At 41.3% G+C, this 21,878-nt stretch overlaps 1 protein-coding gene across 1 annotated transcript in view; it reads right to left on the bottom strand.

Annotated features, from left to right (window-relative positions):
* Window positions 1-653: 653 nt before the first annotated feature.
* Window positions 654-21,878, bottom strand: part of ZDHHC8 (zinc finger DHHC-type palmitoyltransferase 8) — a 103,927-nt gene continuing 82,702 nt past the window's right edge. The window contains exons 3-11 of the mRNA XM_065646442.1: window positions 21,307-21,464; window positions 17,992-18,164; window positions 17,206-17,308; window positions 13,850-13,941; window positions 12,120-12,252; window positions 11,100-11,217; window positions 10,263-10,372; window positions 6,832-7,868; window positions 654-5,472 (exon numbers count right to left, since the gene is read on the bottom strand). Coding sequence (XP_065502514.1) covers window positions 5,301-5,472; window positions 6,832-7,868; window positions 10,263-10,372; window positions 11,100-11,217; window positions 12,120-12,252; window positions 13,850-13,941; window positions 17,206-17,308; window positions 17,992-18,164; window positions 21,307-21,464 — 2,096 coding nt within the window. The 3' untranslated portion in view covers window positions 654-5,300. The remainder of the gene's footprint in view (window positions 5,473-6,831; window positions 7,869-10,262; window positions 10,373-11,099; window positions 11,218-12,119; window positions 12,253-13,849; window positions 13,942-17,205; window positions 17,309-17,991; window positions 18,165-21,306; window positions 21,465-21,878) is intronic.

The raw sequence follows: 21,878 nt of genomic DNA on the forward strand, positions 1-21,878 counted from the left end.
TAGAGATAGATAGATACATAGATAGATAGATAGATAGATAGATAGACAGACAGATGATAGATAGATAGATAGACAGAGAGATAGACAGACAGATAGATAGATGAAGATAGGCTAGAAATCGTACATCTTTGGGATGTACAAATCCAGATATCCTGGATGGAACATTTCAACAAATACCAACATAACATTTTTTCCACAGTTACTCTGTAGCAATGATTCACAACTGTGCCAGACCACAGGATCCCTCTTAACCCTGCAACTTAAATAAAGAGCAGTACAGAAAGCTTCATTTAGTGTTTCCTGGACCACTTGCTGTGGCCTAACAAGCATGATCCATTGGTCACAACTAGGAGATACTTTTTAAAGACTCAGCATATTTTCTACTCTGCCATAAGCACCTTGAAAATGAGACTTGACTTGCAATCATTTCTTTTAATAGTTTGTCACCTGCAGATTTTGCATTGGAACCAGCCTTTCCAGTTCTATTGTTTCAGTTCACGTTTTGCACAAGTGGAAGTGAAAAAGGGCAGCGCACCATGAACCATCTTGGCAAATGAATGTATCTGAGGTGTAACTCATGAGGGAAAACCAGACACTTGAAAATACTGAAGTGACTCAAAGGTTTAAAAAATATATATGTATTACGAGACCCACAAAAAAGGTTACAGACAGAGCTCCACAAAGCCTGCACGGATACATTCCAACAATTCAAGGTGGCAGAACAGGTGAAATACAGACCATAAAAACGGTTTGACATTAACTTTCCAGACTGTCAGAGACAGCGACCTTGACCCCATCTTTCCCCCACAAAAAAAATATTGAATATATATATGCATCTATATCTATATCTCTAGTCTGGACCACAGATATAGTCCAAAGAAAACCACATTGCAATTTCCACATTAGGCTTATAGGAGAATAGGCATTATCTGAGGAACGTCCATTATAACGCCCATGAGGTGATTATCTTAGGCCAAGTCGACGTAATGTTATGCTTGGTTAGCAATTTTAGAACAGCGACACAACACAGTTCATTTGCTGCACATGGCTACTAACACATAGCTCTGTGCAACCCTTGGAGCTGACTTCAACCAAACTAAGTAATTACATTTGGTTTGCTTTGTTTAATTTAATAAGAAAATGCAAATGTAAGATATTAGGGCAGTTCCTGCTATCACCTTTCTTAAAAATTCAAGACTTGAAGACTTCTGTAATGTACTTGCTTACAGACACATTTTGAGACTCTATTAATGATCTTCAGGAAAATATGCCACCCTGAGGCTTTTTCCCTTGTTCACTTCAGGTCGTGTCTGCATCCAGTTTTGACATCGGGGGCCAAATCCTGGTTGTATATCAGTGCAGTATTTGGCCCAGAGTTTCAAAGTCTTTGCTATTCAGACTTTCCTATGAGGTCAACAAACAAAGTAGTAAAAAAGAAAATATTAAGGCTTCAAGTAAAAATATTTCCTCTCTCTCCCACCCATGTAGTAAGGTACATGTAATTTCATAATACTCAATATATTATACAATTAAAGATACAGAGATCCAACTTTTCAAGGCAGATTGTACTACAATGAAAACCTGGAGGCTTAATGGGAGTGTATGGACAGGGAATGAACGGCTAATAAAATGCAATATGTGATGAAAATTGATGCATAAACTAAACAAAAACTATTGCTGTTTTTTAAATAAGTAATACAATCCACAGCTAAAAATAAAAACATGTTGGAAAGATTTAAGACTTCTGAAACATGAAATAAACATGATGAAAATAAAGAAGCTACTTCACAAGATGTGTTTAACTTGTGCTGGATTTTCATGGCTGATCCCCACCTACTGTAAATTAGCATCACTTACAGGAGCTTTGATGGAGCCACACCAGTTTACACCAGCTGAAGATTTGGCCTGCAGTGTCTGTAAAAACTGAGACTATCTGGGCAGAAGAACCTTACCGCCAATCTGTAAACTGCTTGAGGATCTATACTTTAGCATGGGCTGGATTCTGCTCCAAAATTAGACTTAATAAGTAGGTCCCCAGTCCCGCAACGGGAGCTATGGAAGCAGACACATTTATGAGAAAATAGCTGCAGGTTCAGCGCCTTGGATGGAAATGAGGCTGGATTTGCTGCATGCAATCTCCTGTTAACAGTTCTGCTTAGATTTCAGAAGATTTGAATAATTTTCTCCAGGCTATGTGCACTGAATTATATGCAAACCTCAAAAGGAAAAAAACCCCAAAACTTTGGTACCGTTGTAAACCTATTAACAAGTCGAATGTCTCTCAACTGTGGGCAAAACTACTCACAAAATATATAATCCTTACATCTGAACCTATAATGACACAGTGCATTCATTCTTTCCTCCCTTACCCCTTGTGAACTATGTCAAAATAACCCTGGATATTAGTGCTTTATACACACAATACTGTGTTTAGTCTTACTGAGAAATTCTCTCACGAACTAATGTAGTTAACTTCAAAGGCTCTTTGGCCCTTCAAGTTCCTCAGTAGCTTTTTTGTTTATAAATGCAGGAGAATGATCAAAGTGGAGCATCACTGGGATGCAAATCTCAAATATTACATTGGTGCAAATTTTCAGCCTTGCTTGCATGAATTTCATGTACATATTCAAAGATACATGATAAAATGTGCCCTTGTCTAGCTCCCTGGTCCAAACTCAGTGTGTCACATTCCCTCTTCTTCAGGGCTTACATATAGCATACATGATACTTTAAAAACAAGTAAGGTTTGCGATACTCTATGCACCAGAGTGAATTCCAGTCCTTGAGGAAATACTGCATCTTCCTGAGGAGTTAACATCAGGGTAGAGGTGCAGATTAATAACAGTTAAAGATGGAAGAAATCTATAAGGCCATCTGGTCTAAGCCCCTTGCCCCTGCAGGCTCATCTCTTACAGAAGTTTTTTTAACCACTTATCCAAATATAGTCGGACTGTCCAAAATCGTTAGTCTCCAATACTCTGCCTTGGAAGACTATTCCACTGCCCCTTCCCCTCCATCTTTTCTGCCCCTCCTGAATGTAGACCACTGGTTACCAGTCACAACCCTCTGATTTACCTTTGGTTTTACATCTTTCAACTAATGCATTTGTAAAATTATGATACTTAATTTCCACTTCATTGCTTAGCCAGGGACATGTTTTTAGCCCTTTAAATCTTCTCATCAGCCAGCCCGTCCAGTCTTCTGATATATAAAATATTGCTCCGTCTGTACCCGCTCCAGTTTGCCAGCATCTTTCTGGTACCTTGGTGCCTCCAACTAAAGACAATATTCTGCATGCCAGTGAGCAAATCTGCATAGAAAGACTATTGCTTCTCTGCTCTGCAATGTCCCTACAGTAGGCATCTGAAATATCAGCAAGGCAATAAAATGCACACTTTGGCCTAGTGCAGCTGCATTGCTTTCCAGGTTTCTCCCTTCAGGAAACATGGAGCATTACACAGAGAGATTATTAACTTTCTTACGTTCTCTTCAACCTTCCTCTCTAAAAATGATGTGATATACAAGGGACATAATAAGCATGTATTGCAGCAGATGTCAAGATTTATCAAATCAAAATATAAATTTTAACCAGGCAAAACTGAAGTCAATATTTGCCTTCTGGAATAATTAATCTTAACATACATGAAAACAAGTAAGATGTTATGAACACATTCTGAATTGCTACCAAATATCTGGAGAGTTCTCCATTATAGTCAAGGACCGAAAAGGATTCAACTCCTTGAAACAAATATCCTGAAAATGATTAATTTAGCTCTCCAGTCAAAACTATTCACCCGGAAAAACAGGTGGGAAGCAGAGGTTTCGTACGCTGACTGGCTCAGTGACAAATAATGACTTTTAGTGATTTTGGCAGCAGTCGCTCAGGATACTCTTAATTGCATAAATGATCTGGCTAGTTAGCATTGATCCAGATACTTTTGACTTCTGAGGTGGTAACTGAATGGGAAGCCAAAGGAGATAAGGAATGGAGAAAAAAAAAATTCCATTTGTCCCAAAATTATTTTTGCCAGAGTCCTTGTATTTGTGACAAAAGCAATGCACCCCTTTCTTGGTTTTTATAGTAAAGTTGTCTTTAAATCCAACAAAGCAAATGTAGTTTTCTGAAGAGAGGAAAAGGAAACCTCAGAATGTTAAATAGATTGGACTGATATTATTTTAAAAAGTTGTTCCCCAAGGGAAAAAAATCCAAATGGAAAATCCGTTGTCTAACAGTATTGAAGACCAGAGGGAATGTGCTAGTAATTAGGCAGACAGAAAATTTATATCCTTTAGATGTACGCTTGGCTCAGTTACACACACTGTAAATTCAACAGATCATGATAACCTTGCTGCAGGATTACACACATGGCACCAGGGCAAGGCAGTAAACCACGTTATTGCCTAAATCCAACAGGTAACAAGGAGGGTGCAGGGAAAGCAGCTGACGGCTGTTTAAAATATGTTCCCATCCAAACATTTCTTTCTTATCAGCTTGGTTTTGTTTCCGAGTCAGAGAAGCCTTTAAAAACCAGAGGGAGCAACAGGTCAGTGGAAGACCCTTACTGGTGCTGCAGTCCTTTTCCACGAGAGACGAGCACACACACACACTCACACACAATTTCACACACAGGGAGGCGAATGGCGGACAGTGAGAAGCTGTTGCTACCCTTTCTCCTGTCCCTATCCAGGAGCAGGGAGGTTTTTAAAGACGACACGGCGTTCGTTGCCCAGGTGCCCTTGTCTTGCTCCTTCCCAGGAGGAGGAACGCGAGGCCTGGGAGACAGGGAGCAGTTCTTGCACACGCAGACTGGCCGCACGGGCAGCCGGCTTTCCACGTTGGTGGGAAAACAGCAGTTGGGCCTCCGACTTCTGCCGGACACGACGCTGGCCAGAAGAACTGGGAAGGGCCATGGGAAAAAATGAATGATCCAGGACTGACTGTACTTTTTCACATCACAACTGGTACACAACAGGTTTGTTGGACAGATGCACGCACAATGGCTTTAGCGCTCTCTTGCATGAAAGAAATCCGCTCGGTGGTTGTGGTGTTAGGTTGCAGCCAGTTCCCGCCTGTCAGTTCAGGAAGAGTCTGGTGGACTATACAATTTTATTCCCTCAAGAATAAGGCTGCAGCTGATTTTTGGCCAAAAGAGAAAGATGAAAACAGAACAAACCCAAAACAAGAAAAGGAGAGTGGCCGGCTGCTGCTGCTCCTTCTTTGTTGTTATTTGAGTCTTCACAGTGCTCCTAGCTTCATGGCTGGCTGAGTGGATGGCTCTTTATTTTTAATTAATTTTATTTTACACTGAAATTTCATAGGTTGTTCCACCAACTCCAGACACCTTCTTAACATTTGAGTGCCTAGCAGGGCTGACAGGCGTCCCCTGGGAACTTGATGATGAACCCAACCTGGATATTCCTTTGGGCTGTCCATTTATTTTACTGTGCGGTGTCTTCAGCTGCATGTCATCCCTGCATCAAAAGAAATATCACAAGATGCAATGTGAGTGACTAAAGTGTGATAGCAGAATGGTTTCATTCAGGATAAACAATTATCCCTGTTACCGTGAGTCTCAGTGTTGCAAAATATTCAAGCATGAGTGCAACCTGGTTGAAGCCAATATGCTTGATGAAAAGCCACTGAAATGAGAGAACCGATTTGGCCATTAGGTTAGTGGATCAGACCCCAGTAATATTTGTAAATTTAATTACTTGCTTAAATGCTTTGTTGAACCAAACTAATTGTGCAAACATGTGTAGGATGCAGATGGGTTTAACTGGCACCACTGTTGACCTTAAGCCAAACTGTGTCTTACAATCAGAAATAAAATACTCAGAAAAAAACTTCCCAGTTAAATATCCAGTTAAACAAAATTATGTTCCTTATTTCTGAAAGACATAAGAGAAGTGAAGCATAAGACTTCTTTATGACAGAAGACACAAACTGAATCAAGTCAGGAAGCACTCCAGGATGACTGTAATTAAAGACCATATTCCAGATGGACTGTTTAAAATAATTTCCTCCCTTATTACCTGCTGCCAGGGAGCAAGGACAACAGGCTTTCCTCAGAAGTTCTTTTAGATCTAGGCCACTACACCCGAAAGCTTAATGTGTCTCATCCCGAAGACTCACAAAACCTACCAAAGAACTTGTGTATGTTCTGGAAGTGTCAGCACAACCGGGGTCTGCTGTATTCTCACAACACTGGATGGCTGCTTGGGTTTGCCTCAGTCTGAAGCTTAAGACAGGCTCATGCCAGCAGCAGTGGCCAGGGGTTGAAATACCTTCCAGAAGGGAACGCTTTCTCTCTGCCTGCAAACTGAGGCAGCCTGAGCTATTTCAGACCACTCCAACTTTTTCTGGAGGCCAGAGGGTTTGAAGGATTAACTCCTCAAAAGGCAATTTCTTTCTTCACGCGTGTCTGTAAAACAAAACAAGCTACGCCGGACTTTTACACAGCTCTTGATAGGCTCAGAATAGCTCCAAAACTCAAAGCACTTTTTCTGTGGCAACCTGGTCTGACAGCTACATCCTGGAGCTGGAGCAGCAGGTCCATCAGCTCACACCAGCCCGGCTTCTGCTACACGTTTAAGCTGTGTCTGCACTAGAGAATGGAGTGGTGGGTATCTGAACCAGCAAAGCACACACACATAGATATAAAAAAGGTATTATGTTGTTTTGTAAAATGCTGCTGTATTCCCAAACAGCAGAAACCTCCCACCTTCACTGGCCTACAGCAAACATGTAATCAGGGTCCTGCCTCCAGCACGGCACTCTGCACTTGCTTCCAAACAGATTGTTTGCTGAGCAGCACCTAAAGCAGTACATACCTTTGTGCTCCCACCGATTGCACCTCTGTAATTTCCACAGTGTTTACAAACGAGACAGCCTTTGGGCCTCCATAAGAAGGTGACCTAGGCATCCCTGTGGGGGACGATGGGACCTGGTGGCCTGGAGATTTGTAGGAGCCATTGCTCACCCTGCCCTGTAGTGCTTGATGGGACTGGACATTATTATTGGCTAAATCAGCTTGCAGAGAGGTTGTGGAAGTCCTTGGTGCTCTTGTCATTGCACTTGAGAGCGAAGACACTGAGGACTGCAGTACAGGGTTCCTTGTGCTAAAACTGGTAGCAGCCATCAGATTGTCTCTAGATCCATATCTCATTGCCATGCTGCGTGGATCTTCAGAGAGCGTGCTGACTTGCTGAAGGCTGTAAGAGCTAGGGGTGTCGTAGACACCTGAGTCTGCAAACACTGAATCGGGGTGTGAGTGGAGGAGCTTCTCCCTCTCCTCCATCTCTTTCCTCTCCTGGATGGATGCCATAATGGTTTTGGAAAGGTTATCATAGCGGACTGGGGAGGGGTCTCGCTGATGTGCAGCTGGACTCCCCAGGACTGGGCTGAAGCTCTGCGGTGGTTGGCGTTGCAGCTCGCTCCCCCGTAGATGGCACATTTTGGCTGATAAATACGGGGAGTGGTACCCAACGGAGCTGACCGCAGAATGGGCGATGCACTTCCTCCCCGAGGGTGACATGGGGTTTAGCAAACTGTCATATGAAAGGCTCCCATTTCTGTTTGACAGGGAATTGGGAGAAAAGATGCTTTTGTAAGGAGTAGAAGTCGTCCCTTCAGATTTTATTGGATGAAGGGGCACTTTGTCTGTCCCTCTCCTGCCAGCAGATTTCAGACTCAGGGATCGTGAATTGATGGCAAAGGAATCTATCTGGAGTGGGGAAGACTGATAGGTCTTGTGGAGGGAGCTCTTCCGGTAGCTGGGGATGTCCAAGCTGGGTTCGGACTGGTAATCAAGGCTCCTGCCATCCTCTTCTATCAGAGCCCCTTGACTATGTCCCTCCTGCATGGTGATCTAAAACAGAGGTGAACATGAGAAACAGAAGCCAGTGATATGTAAGTACAGGTTTGCTCTCCATGGTGAGTTCATGGGAAGAAAAGAGCTGGAGGCCTCTCGGACTCTCAGCCCAGCTATGGCACAGGTTTGTTGTAAGGAATCCCCGAACTCCTGTTCAGCACATGGATAAGCACCTCAGAAGCAATAATAAGTGCTAGATAACATTGACAGTAATAAATATGTCAACACATGGACACTGAAAACACAGAAGAGAGATTTTCTAAACCGAGACTTAAGTCTCAGTCAAAGTAAATCAGATTGCAATCTGATAATACTGCCCTTGGAAAAAGCTCTTCAAGTTTTCTGCAAATAGCTCTCAAGTTGAGGGATGTCTGGTTTTGCGTGCTGAGTCAGAAATACTTTAAGCTTCATCTCAACACACTGGGGAGTAGCACGCTCTTATCCACTTTACTTGGAGCTATGAATATTCAGTAATTCTGAATTTCTGGTCATAGGTCTTTTAAGCACCTAAGCTTAATTAAAGCAGAGAGGCTGCTTCCCATCATTTAGACAACAAATCAAAGCAATTTTCTCCCTTTTTTACTGTCTGTGTAGGAGAAAGTGGCATTGGAAACAGATAGGACTTCACTTTATGAAAGATTGCTTACAGTTCTGTTCACTTAAAATGCCATTCTGTGCTAAGCAAATGATTTTTGCTGTTGTTTTTACAGAAGATTTTGCCATACTGCACAATAAATTGGCTACATTGGTTCTGCAAAAAAGAATTATTATCAGTTACATATTTAATCAGAAATGCAGTCAATGCCGTTTCTTCTTTGTCTAATTTCTTTTAAAGGAACATTATCTAAAAAAGCCTAACTGGCAAAAATCTGTTTTATTCTAAATTTTTCTTCAAGTTCTTTTTCTTTGAGCTAGAAGATAGGAAAATATGCAAACCAGCTCACTATCTTCTAGAGCATGGTTCTAAATTTGGCCTTCTCTGGAAAAAGGAGACCAAGTGACAGCCTGTAAAGGAGGAGGAGAGAGCAAAAATGTAGCCTATAAGTATATTTGTGCTACGTGTCCTTGTTCCCCAACCCCTCTTTCCTAACAGCTTTCACTGCTCAAAAGCAGTTGACATTGACAGGCTGAAGAACAGATACAGAAGAGACAACATGATAAAATTTTTTTGATACAGTGAACACACTGTTGCTCTTACATTCCCTTTCATAAGTCTTTTCTTCATTCTCTAGACAGATCCAGAGAACAAGATTTACAATTACTGCAGGAAGGCTCAAACCCAAACTTGCTGGTAGCTGGAATTCCACCATCTATTACCATCTGTGTTTTCAAAATGAAAAGGATACTAGAAAAGTCTTCTTCATCATTTAAGGAATATTCTGCCTTATTCTAGTGTTGCTGCAGTCAATTATATATCTCTACCATATTTTCCTTTCCTTACTTATATCACCCCCTTCTCGTTATTGCAGGTGTGACATTGGAGGAGCTGATGAAATTAATTGTATGAAAACTGCACTGTGTGTGGTATGTGTGTTTTAAGGGTATCTCCACTGGTATGTGAAGATTTGGATACGCGTTGTAAACATACAAGTTAAACCTGTAATTTTCAAACTGCTGTTCCCAGGTGTGGGGGACCAAGAAATATTTGCAGCAAATCCATAAGAAATAAGCGAGAAATACAAGCCTGTTAGCAGTGGGCTTAGATAGGCACTCTGCTTCCAAAGGAAACAGTGTAAACTGTTTAAAAGCTCCTAAGCAAAAGAGAAAACAGTCAAAATACCAGAGCAAGTCTCTAATTATTTGGACCTCAGTTTTCCTGATAGGAAGAAATGATGCCAAGTGTTAAGAAGGGTGTTTTTTTCCATTATATAACCCAAATGCACTGAGAAAGTGCTAAGGAAGGTCACACATGAGGAATCTGCCATTAATTTTAACTAAAATATCTCTTGAGATGCTTTGAAAGTTGTTTCTGTTTTGCAAGCTGATGTGTTAAGGAATCACTGAGAATGCCGTCTGTTGGTTAAAGGGTCTGATCCAGAAAAGCACTAAGCACATCCAGCTCCCTCTGAAGTGAATGGGAGTTGGCACCTGTGTCAGGAGAAGCCGATGGGAGGTGACAAGTCTCGGCACCTCAGGATCAGGCCGAGACACAGAAAAGCAGCAGCGCATGTCTGTCAGCAGGACAGACCTGTCAAGCTCAACAGAGGAAAGCTGCGAAAGCAGACATGTTTTCCTAAGGAGCAGAGTGAAAATATACGCTATGGCACAACAATGCCAAGTGTTGTTATTTACTTCTTCACTCTGACATTCACTAGAGCCCCGTGGTGAATTTATCCCCAGCTCCATGTTGTCTGGTGTTATCTGGGAGCAGATTCTCCCAGGCTCGCTCACCTGCTCAGCTGTAGCATGGTAGTGGACTTTGGGATTGTTGCTGAAAGCTGGTCGATACTTGTACATGGCAGGTGTAGGAGGGCTGATCAGTTTGGGTGAAAGGCCACCTTCTGTAAAAGATTAAAAAAGGACTTTCTATTAAAATGTGTGGACGGAATGTTATCGTCCCTAATTCTGTGCTATATATGGTCCTCTGCAAACAGATCGGTTCTGGAAAGAATAAAACTTGCAGTCCTTTTGTGCAGAATTCCACCAAAATCGATGAAGCCCCCGTGGAAATAAAAGTGCATTGCTGCCAGATAAGCAATCTAAAGAGACATAGAAACAAGGTATAATATATTAAGTGGGGTAACATATTTTGGTGTGAAGCAATTTTGCCATAATTTGAAATATTAAGTATTTGGGTTGAATTCAGCTACTAGTTTTGTTGGGAGGAGGAAGAGGTTTTTTAGTTGTATCGAAGCTATAATTTCACAGTTTTCTAAATGAAATACTTCAGTTTGTAATGTCTAAGCATTTAATGCTAATATTTCCGATTCCTCAGTTCAAAATGATATTTTAATTCTAAAATTGATCAAAAATTTAAGAAGGGGCTTAAAAGGGTTTAAAAACTCTGTGAAACTGAAATGAAATATCCAACCTAGACTTGAATGAACCCCTTCAAGCCAACTTTTTTCTCCCTTTCCTGCTGTTTATTCCTCTAGTTCAGAGCTCTTGTAAATACAAAAACCATTCACCCAGATCCCTTAACTTTTTTGAAAGAACACCAGAAGCCTTTTAAAGAGGCTGAAATATTTTCTTATTAATAAAAATAAAACACTGATCATGCAACTATACCTTCACTGGTCCCCAGCTGCCCTTTTAGCTCAGAGTACTTGCTTGGATCTCCTTTGGGTGGCAGAGGTGGTTGCACATCCATACTTTTATCCTCCAGACCTTCCAGGCTAATTTTAGACTGAAAATGACCAAAGAATCAATCATTACCCACAACTCGGTTAAGTCACAGCATGTGTCAGAGTGCTGGCTGTACCACAGAACAGGTATACCTATAATGACAAACATGATTTAGCATCCATTGCAGACAAGGACTGTCATGTGTAAAATTAGCACTGTCATAACAAGCCAGTATAATTTTAAAGGCACTATCCTATTCTACTGGATATGCTAAATAACATTATCATCACACTAGCTAACGTGTGGCAGAAGACAATGGTGTTTTCTAGCATTTTTTGTCAACTTTCCAGTCAGCTCTCAGCAAGTAACTCTGCAAAGAGTGTAACAAATAACTATCCACAAAAATCTTTCAAGGTGGCTTCTTCTGAACCCACTGCTTTTTATACGACTAAAACAAATCCTTCTCTCTATTTCATGGCAGCAGAAACTGAAAAAATGGGAGAGAAGAGAATTCGGCTTCTGAGTGGAGTGTTCAATGTTCCTCTCACTGGATCCCAAGCCTTCCTGTAGTCTGGAAGCTCAAAACCTTCTTTGAAGTAAAACAGCTGACCTGGTGGTACAAGGGTTGCTGCGATGTGTTAGGTGAGTTAAAATTAATTTGAACACCAAGAGGTGGCAACTCTTGGGACAGAAAGTAACTATTGCAAAGAACAACCACCTCTTCCAAAAGACGCCCAGAGGCATTCTATAACAGCGCTGCAAAAAGGGCTGTTACTGGATCAAGAGCTGCTGTTACTGAACCTGGGTTACTTTCAGAGGATGAAGTATATGATAAGGACTCAAGCCCTGTAATTTTCTCCAAAAAGTGCATCATCTCAAAGAAATTTTCAATGTCAAACTAATTCCCAGGCTTGATAACGCTTAATCCACTTCTCCGAAAGCAGCGCTTGAAGGCTGCCTTACCTTGCTCCGGTTGAGGTTGGCTTGGATTCCATTGTCACTGATCTTCACTGTGATCTGTCGCTCAGACAAATCAGGTCTGAGGAAAGGAGGCTTCACACTCACAGCTTGCTTTTTCTTGGGCTCAACTATGTACCTGGTTCAACAGTCATAATTAAAATAAGCAATAACCTAAGAACAAGGCATAGAGACAAGAAAATCTTCCTGCTTCCAGGGTATGATTTAAGAATGTGTCAGAATCTAGGTGAGCAAACTCCATTTATTTCAATGGATGTAATAACTAAAAAGCAATAAAAAGATCCATGTTTTTTGTGTGAGTAAAAGGAGATGATGCATTAAAAAACCTAAGCAATTTTTGAAGCACTGATGGACAAGAGCACAGCTCACATGAAGAGAGAAGAGAGGCCTACCACCAGTGGGAGCGATTTACTAGATCTGACCTAGTGAACACGAAACAGCTTCCCTGTGGTGGAAGATGGTGACAAGCGGAATAAAGAGCCAGCACATGGGGAGTTAACATGGAGAAGATGTGTTGTCAGTTCTAGCTCACAACACAGCCACTCGTTCCTGTAGCGTGTTTAGAGTGTTCAAATAAATGGAGGTAAAAGAAACAGACAGGTCTATGGGAAGCAACAAATCTAAAGGAAAGTAGTTGACTTTAGATATCTAACTTCTTTCCAGTGGACTAGAATTCTCTCAGTGCAATTGGGCAGTGGCTGTACAATGCATAAATATCAACACACACACAAGCTTTCTCTGTTTTACCTAGTGAATAGGACACTCTAGGAGTGATGGCTCAGTGACTTTCAATATACAGGACAATTTGAATAAGTCTTCACAAAAGACAAACGTTCTGCTTGCTAAGAGTCAGAAAATAGCCATGATGATTCTACTCACACCCCTCTCCTAACAGGAGAGTCTCCCAACTTCCAATATCTGGCTCTCTTAAAGTATCTTGACCTGATTTTCAAGTTTGGGTAAGTTTGAGAATCAGCTATGCCAGTGTCTTCATTGCAATACATGTAACAGACTTTTAGGATGTATTTGCTGCATAGTGAAGGGACAAAAAAAAGGCAGATAATAATGTCAGGGGCTGGAACTGCTCAACATCCTGAAAAGGCTCAAGTAAGTCTTCTTGTAGTACCATCATTAACATGGTTGCATGCTGGACAGCTCAGCACCCAGGGTATTTATACTCCATCTGATCTATTGCATTAAAATCCTGATTTCGAAATGTGAAACGATAAATCCATTTTCCCCAAAATAGAAAGCCATAAATAAAATTCCACGTTCCATGATGTAGACCTCATTGAAAATCTGCTTTATGATAATGAAACTGCCAGTGAGATTGAAAACCACAGCAGTCTTAAATTAGACTTAAGTCTTAAGGAGAAAGGCTGATTTTAGATTCTTTCATTTTCTCCAGCAGATTAGAACACCTGGACATTAACTGTACAGTGCAAAAAGTCATGTTGGGAATATGGTAACATACTGAAATTTACCTTGTTCCTGAAATCCACTGGATAAACAAGCTAGTGAAGACAAGGGTATAGATCTTGATCTAATTTGACATCCTCATTCCAAATAAACATTTCTGGGATGAAGGTTTTGCTTTACTTCCCTGTCATTTCACCAACGGTCTTTCACTTGTGATACCAGCCAAGCACCTTTTCTTCCCCGGTCCCAACAACTACTGTACTTCCTTCATTCTGAGTTGACAACGTTTCTCTTACCTGGGAGCCAAGGGGCTGCAGAGCACATGTTCCACATTTCCACAGCATCCTCGGGTAAAAGGATTCACTCCCCCACGGAATTTACCTGTCACCTGGAAACATATTCAGGACAGTGCTCAAACCTCTGGTTATATAAAAGTCATCATCCAACTCTCAGAAAGCCAAGAAAAAGTATGTCTTGCTCTGACCCTACTGTCCTTCCCAAACAGATCATTTTTCTTTGAATGCTGCATGTCCTCTCTCCTGCTCTAATGCATCTCCAGCATCAGCTGCTTCTGGCTGGGAGGCAGGCTGACTAAGATCCCGTCCCAAAAGGGTGGTGAGCTCAACGTGACTGTGGGTCCAACTGGTCAGGTCCACCTCTCCATGCTGCTCCTGCATCAGATTTGTGCCTGCTGTCAGCCAGACATCCTGGTTTGGTCCCCTTCACTCCCGTGTCACTTCACTCCTCTGCCTTGGCAAGTCTCCTCCAAACAAACAGGAATGCCAGTTCAACATTCGTAACGCTGGATGAGAGCAACGTTTCCTCTCCATCAGCATTCCATCCCTGGTGGCAACCAGTCCGAACCACTGCCTTCTGCGGGAGGGTGCCAGGAACGCCCTGGTGATTATGATATTTGCTTGGAAATAAGCTAGTTTAATAAAAGCCAAGCCTCATTAGACTGGCGGGATCCATTCAAAGCTTCACAGGCATTATAAAGAGCTCGTACTCTACAGGCAGACACTTGAAAGTAACCATATGGGGATAAATACCAATAGAGCCAGAGAGATTAACAGTGGTTGCCATTAAAACCATTACTGTTGCTGTTTGCAAGTAATGCGTTTTAATAAACTCGTAGTTCTGATCTAGCAACAAGTTTATAGAGTACCAGAAATACTTTAATTACATGCACATAAAATAATGATGATTAAATGATTTTGCAATATATTATGCTGGCCTCTTTGATGTGATATAAAAGTCTTTAAAAGGCCAAGAGAGAAATGTTGGAAGTTCTGAGTGTTGGAAGAGTAACCTGATGACTAAAACATGGCTTGCGACATCTGCGTTCAATCCTGGGCTTAAGCTGACTTGCGCCAGATGCTGGCAAAGCACTTCATATCTCTGTGCCCATTTTCTCAAACACAACATGAAAATAAAATTTCTCTAACTCACGGATTACAGTACTAATTATACCAGTTTGGTTTCTAAAGTAGTTTGAAGTCCTGTGATAGAAAGCAGTCTCAAAAGGAAGGATATTTATTTACTCTATTCAGAAACTAAAAATACCGGGATATGAGCAGATGTTGGGTTATGGGTTATTTTGATTCCATAAAAGACTTTCAGAGGCATTCAGAAGGCTCACAAACATCTAAACTCAGCCACTACGCACTCCTAAATCACAGTCTGCCAACTATTAATGCTCAAAGCCTACAAACTCCAGAATGAACAAATACCAAAAATTTACAGTAAACCACCAAAACTGTATGTAGCACTGGCCTATAAAATGTACTGGGAAAAGAGGATAAGTGTAGCTGAGCATATTGTAACTGGGAAGCTGACAGAAACTAACAGTTTGAGAAAAGAGAATCAGTACTGAGACTGCAGGAGAAAAGTTAATGTTTTAAGACAGTGGCCAAGCCAGGAGCAGATCCCATATCCATCACTCCTGGCTTGGTGCTCTAATTACTTAGATGTGCTTCCTTTGAAAGGGACCTGAAGGCTTGGAACATGCATCCTCCAGCTACAGCTAGGCAGTGTGTATGACCGGACAGAAATTAAGACTAGACTATATTTAATTTTCAGAAAATGGTATGGGAAGATGAACCAATCTCAAGGGGTTTGGTAGCTCAGGAAGCCAAACCAAGCCAGGATGCATTTTCCAATAGTTATTTCAATCAATTTAAATGCAAAATTCTCAACCTGTCTCAATGTTACTGTAGCCACAAGCGCAAGAAGTTAGATTTTACTTTTTTTTTTTTTAAATTTAATTTTTTCCCTCCTCCTCTGCCTAAAATTATCATGGGCGGCTTTCATCACTGCACAGAGACAAATCTAAGGCAGAGCATGGGCTGAGACCAAAATGCTTTGGGTTTCATGCTACTATTGCCAGCACTATCAAACCTAATACTTGGCCAAAATCAATTCTAAAATTAAGAGCAGCTGATTCGAAGCAGGGCAAAGAAAAGCATTTAAAGATCTACAGCTATGGTAAGCCTGCTTTGTTCAGAGACCACATCAGGCAACAATTCAGGATGACTTCAGATTCTTTGCTTATGTAAAACTCCCACACCATTCTGGATAAAAGGTTTGTTTGTCTCTTGTGAGATAGGAGACAATCTCATCCCAGTTTACAAAGGCCTGACCTCAGATGGTCCTGTCTGCACAGCAGCCTTACAAGAGACATAAGCACGAAGCCGTCAGCCTGCAGAACAGCCAGAACAGCACACTGATCGGCCTGGGCTAGAGATGGCCCATAGATGCAAGAGTAGTAAAAATGCAGTAAAAATTCTTTTTTCAAAGAGAAAAAGTGAAAAAGAAGTGTGATGTGGAAAAAAAAAGTGAAAAAATGCTAGCTGTGTGAAGGGTGCTTTGAAGCTGGAGCTGTGAAAGGGTAAAACATTAGAATACACACAATTAATTAGCTACGCCTTATGAATTGCAGGGCATGCTATCAATCCATGTCAAGATCTTATATCATGCTATCGATATGCACACGCATACAGGCCTGGATCATCCACATAGGGGCTGTGGATTATATGCATTTGTGTGACTGCAGGGGAACTGAAGTTTTACAGGCTTTTTGGCATCAGATGTCATGTTGGCACTTGGTTTGAAGAAGCAAAACAAGTAGGTCCAATAGCCTCTGTGTGAGCTGTGCACATACACATGAAAACAAGAGTGAGACAAAGAAAGCCAGACAAAGAGCCAGCTTAGACCTTGTTATGCGCAGTGTGGGTTAGCTGGGGGAGTTCAAAATATCAAGAGACAGGGTGAAAGCATGATTTAATCTTTTCCTTTCTTTCTTTCATTCAATCTCATGATTTGTTCAGTCTGACTCATAAAGTTCGAACTTCTGGGGTTGACGGTACTCACCACATAAAACCTATTTCAAGGCCATGAGTAGATTTTAAATGGTAAATAAGCCTGGGGTGATCCTTTGTGGTTAGGAGAAGGGGAAAATCTTTGCTCGTAGCACACTCAGGAAAAAATCTGAAGATGATAAACTAGGCAATCTTCCTAGATCTTCACAAAAGCTCCAGCAAGACTGTTACTGCTAAGACGTGGCTCATGTTTTTATTTACCCAAGCTGACTTGCCGACTTTCCCTCCCAACTCAACACATTAGCCACAAACACAGAGAAAGGATCGTTTCTTACCTGTTCATTTGTTGTGCGCCCTCGGGCCACCAGCACAATATGGAAGCCAGTGAGACCAATGACTGGAATAAAGAATAACCCAGCCACGCACATGACAGCCATTCTGTATCCAGGAGTTAAAGAAACTGGCATGAGTGAAGGGAAAAAGAGGCTAGGAAGAAGAGAGAGAGGCAAAGGAGAAAAAAAAAATCTTGGAAATAGGGAGGGTGTCCCTCACCTTTAATTAGGCTATCTAAATTTTATCTCAAAGTTAAATCCATCTGCTCCTAGCCTGGGTCCTTATCCTTGAGATGGTGAAAAAATGCGATCTCATTGATTCTTGCTCTAACCATTTTGTCAAGAGTGTTCTGCACTAATCTGCTAACAGGGGTAGCAGCCCTCAGAGCCAGGGGTTCGTGTTTTACACTAGCATGCAGGGGGGCTGCTTTCAGGGCAAACTCTGCTTTAAAATGCAGTAACAGAGTTTTAAATACAGTAAGTAGCATCCAACAGTTTAGAGTCACACCGAATTGGAAGTAAAATTTGGTGAGGCAGCATATCCTTCTGCTGGGTTGTCATGGCAAAGAGATAGGCAAAAGCTCAGCTATAGTTTTGGGGCCGATCAATTGTTACACAGGTAAGATGGGCACAGAGGAAAACCCGCACTAAACATTTACAGGGAAGAGCAATGGGGGATCAGGAGAGGAGAAGACCTCCACCAGTTCCAGGAAGACAAACCTGCAGCTTCATTCTTGGACATCTTCCTCAAGGCCACCTTGTGTCTTGAAAGACCAAAAAGAAGGATACGTAATGGTGGTATGAGCTGCTCCCAGCTTTTCCATATGGTTTAATATGAAGATGAGTCCAAAGGTGAACACTCCAACCATGTGCGTACTTAAGGACAGCAAGAAGAGAAAAAAATAGCGGTAGTTCCTCCGTCCTATGCAATTGTTGACCCATGGGCAGTGATGGTCAAAATCCTTGTAAAGAAAGGGAGAGAAAGGGAACAATATCCAAATGGTGAAAGGAAATACATTGTCTTAGAGATAAATCTGAACCATCGTCATGTAAAATTACATCAGACTATTTCTGCAGCTTTACAACATGCTAGACTCTATAAGGCTCTTCTTAGGACCAAGTGTTTTCTGTATCTGTGGATGGAGAAGTACTTGAGTGTTTATAGGGTTCAAAGAGAGGATATAAAAAAAAATGAAATACAGGCTATTTATCAACTAGAAGCAGAAGCACTAATTTTTTATCATCCTTAGCATGAGGAGTCAATTACAATGAAGTTACCATCACGTAGAATGTTTTGAAGATGCAATACTGCTGCAAAATTCTCTGCCCCACATTTCTGTGTTCATACCTTGCTTAATGAACCCATTTTCAGCAATGGACATCACGAAAAATACTCTTTTGCCAAGCAGGTTCCCAAAGAAAAGCAACATCTGGATAAGACACAGGCAAAGTTCTGCACAAGCTCATTAATAGTTATGAACCCTAACCTAACTATTTGTCTCAGTCAAAAGTTCAAAATTTGTCATAAAGTCAAGTCCCTTTTAACAGGAGATTTAATAATGAGGGGAAGCCACAGCGACCTTTCAAGTGCCTTTACACAGTTTCATAAGCATGTAAACCTACTTGTTTCCAGTGAGATTGATCTTGATGTGAAGATCAGGTGCAAAAAAAAAACCTTCTTACTTCTGTGCTCTTCAGAACAGATATTACACACTCATTACATAAAAAAATTGTTTATTCTTAGTTTTGTGGTAATGCTTTTTTTAAACATTCCTCACTAATGATAAAGGGGGGTTTTGTATTTTTAAGTTTTGCCCAATGTATTTACAAAAATTTACAAAATACAAGAAAAGGATTAGAGTTTCTCAAAGCACATCGGAAGATGACAGGGGCAATTTAATAAAGATCATTTCAGGCTATATCTGAAATGCTGACATAGCATATGTCTAGTATGCAAATTTGGTTGTATGCAGCCCAAAATATCTATGGATTATGAAACTATATAAATACCCACTGCTAACACTTCAGTAAGAAAAACAAAAATCTGACTACTTTTGCCGCAGATTCATTTTTGGGTCCCTCCGGTCACAGCAGGCTTTAGGTTTTAACTGATTTTATTCTGTAAGTGTTGTCGGCTTTTGTTGTTCGTTCATTTTCAGGAAATTAACTCAAAAGTTTTACATTTGGGAAAAGAATTTTTATTGCACTTTCTAGACTGAGAGTGAAACGATGTGAATTACAACCCTGAATGGGCTCCACACGGAAAAGCCAGTAGAGTCACTCCTGTTGCTGTCTCCAAGCTCTTCTGGAACAGACAGGTGAGTGGGAAGTAAGCATCACAAGAATCAATAAAGCATGCTGCTTAAGACCATGATTTATTGATTCAGAAGTCATTAATGCTTTTTGCCTATATTCCTCCACAGCAGTCATAATTTAATTATACAAGCAGAGCTTCTTACTTGCCCACCAGAATAGTAATGAACATTCAACTGATCTGACCACCAATAAAACTTCTGGAGAGCCAGGCAGAGTCACCTTGCGTTCTGCTATTTTATTTAGGTTACTTTTGGATTCTATTCCATTTTCATTTCTGCTGCAGAACTGACTCCCATGGAGGCCTTATGGCAGCATGAAATTGCAGTGAGTTTTGAGCAATCTTTTTCTGAGAAAACTTCATTTGTTGAAAATGAATTTTCATGCTGTGCCACTGGGGAGGGCAGAAGAAAGAAAGTCCATGAGACAACTGAGACTTTACCATCATCTAAACAATCCTCGGGATCTAGAATTAGTGAAAACATTTATGTTTTAAAATTAGGAATACAGAACTCAGGTTTTCCACAAAAAATCCAGTTCTATTCAACAATTCATAGCAGTCTAAAACTGTGCGACACAACTTACAACTATCTGTGGCTATGCCTCTCTACCCAGAGACCTTGGCAGCTCCTTACTTTCTATCCTCTCAAATCCTGGATTCTTCTAAGCCCTTCCACAACAGGACAGCCTTGTCCTATTTACTGATAGCTACTAGGCATAGCACTGCTTCCAGATAATTGTAACTTAGGTACATATTGCCCCAAAGGAGAAAATGATTGACACCAGATAAACCCAGGCAGCCTTTCTCCCACATGTAACTGCTCTGCTTTCTTCGGGACCATTCCCTTGCTTATGGCAAAGAGGATTAGGACAAAGATGGTGTATACAGCATTCCAGCTGACTCTGGTATTTTTTCCCTTTCTGATTAGTAATTCTTTTCATTTTAATGGCAGGGCTGAATATATTTTAGACATATTAAAGATTTCATCTTTCTATTGGGGAAAAAAAACCCAAACAGATCTTGGAGCAGAAATGATCCTTAAGAAGTGGAAGTTTTATCTCAGCAATAAAAAATCCCCCCTGGCAATACACTGCTGTGGATATAGAACTCTGTACTTACAAGTTTGGGAAATGTTTTCAGCCCAAAAGCACGTCTTACTATTTGGGGGTTATTTTTTAAAAATCCCGTGTGCCTCACCAAGATGCTATGGCTATCAAGAAACATGCAAGTCCCATAACGCAGCCTGACCAACATCAGAAACATGACAAATTCATGCTCTCAGCTCGAGTGTTGAAACAATCATGGGATCCTTCCATTGACTGGAGAACCACGTACTGGATTTTGAGGTTTGGTCTTCCTAACACTCACACACGATTCTAGCTTCTCTGCTTGTGCACTAATGTAGGCACCAGTTTGTTCCAAATTAAAGCTCACACTTGACAAGCTACAATGATTCATCTTGATTTTCCTGCTCTCCTGAACTCTGCTTCTGCATCAACTCTTCCATTCACCCCTTTTTTACATTCACGATCCCTTAGCTACTTCAAGGAAGACATAGCCAGGATTATACATTTTATCACTGGCAACAAAGCTGACATCAAACATGACTGCATAGATATTCAAATGTTTCAAATGGTACTAATTAGTAGGAGTCCATCAACAAGGCTACAGTTGGGAACTCCCAAGAACTGCAATACTGGGGGAAGCACCCAGCTGCATGTTTCCAGTAGTACGTGCAGCTCCATCACTGAGACAAAGCCAATAGATCACGTAATCGACAGAACTGTTACCTCAACACAGTTGTCACAGACGCTGCAGTGAGAGCAGCGTGGAGGACGGTAGAAGTGGCAGGTGGCACACCATTTCATCCGTACTTGGATTCCTTTAATCTCCACATTCTTGTAGAGTGGAGCTCGGAAGTCGTCGTCTTTATCTTCATCTTCGTCTGCTGCTCAATACAAAACTAGGAGTTAGTGGAAATAACACAAGGTAAAGACAAAAGAGCTAATCCAGTCAGTGCCTTGGGTACAGGTGCACTGCACAGGCTCTTGGGCTTGTCAGAGAAATAACAGAGTGGTGGAAGCAATGGACTGTCAGAACAGGTTGTCTGTGCCACAGAACAATGCAGTATTCAGGGTCCATTTTAGCCCTTCCCGTAGGAGTGCTCTGCTGCCTTACTCACCAGCCCCTGGACAAAGGTGTTTGAGTCCTAGCCAGCATTTACAACCAGGATGAACAAGATAAGCTACAGACTACAGTCGAAGAGGGGATGGAAATCACCCAAGCCCTTGTAGAGAATTTCTGCTATATGCATTTGGGATTAATTCAATGCTAGCCTACCAGCACATAAAGTGAAAGAAAT

The sequence above is a fragment of the Caloenas nicobarica genome, chromosome 16 (assembly GCF_036013445.1).
Source record: "Caloenas nicobarica isolate bCalNic1 chromosome 16, bCalNic1.hap1, whole genome shotgun sequence".
In the NCBI taxonomy this organism is placed as follows: domain Eukaryota; kingdom Metazoa; phylum Chordata; class Aves; order Columbiformes; family Columbidae; genus Caloenas; species Caloenas nicobarica.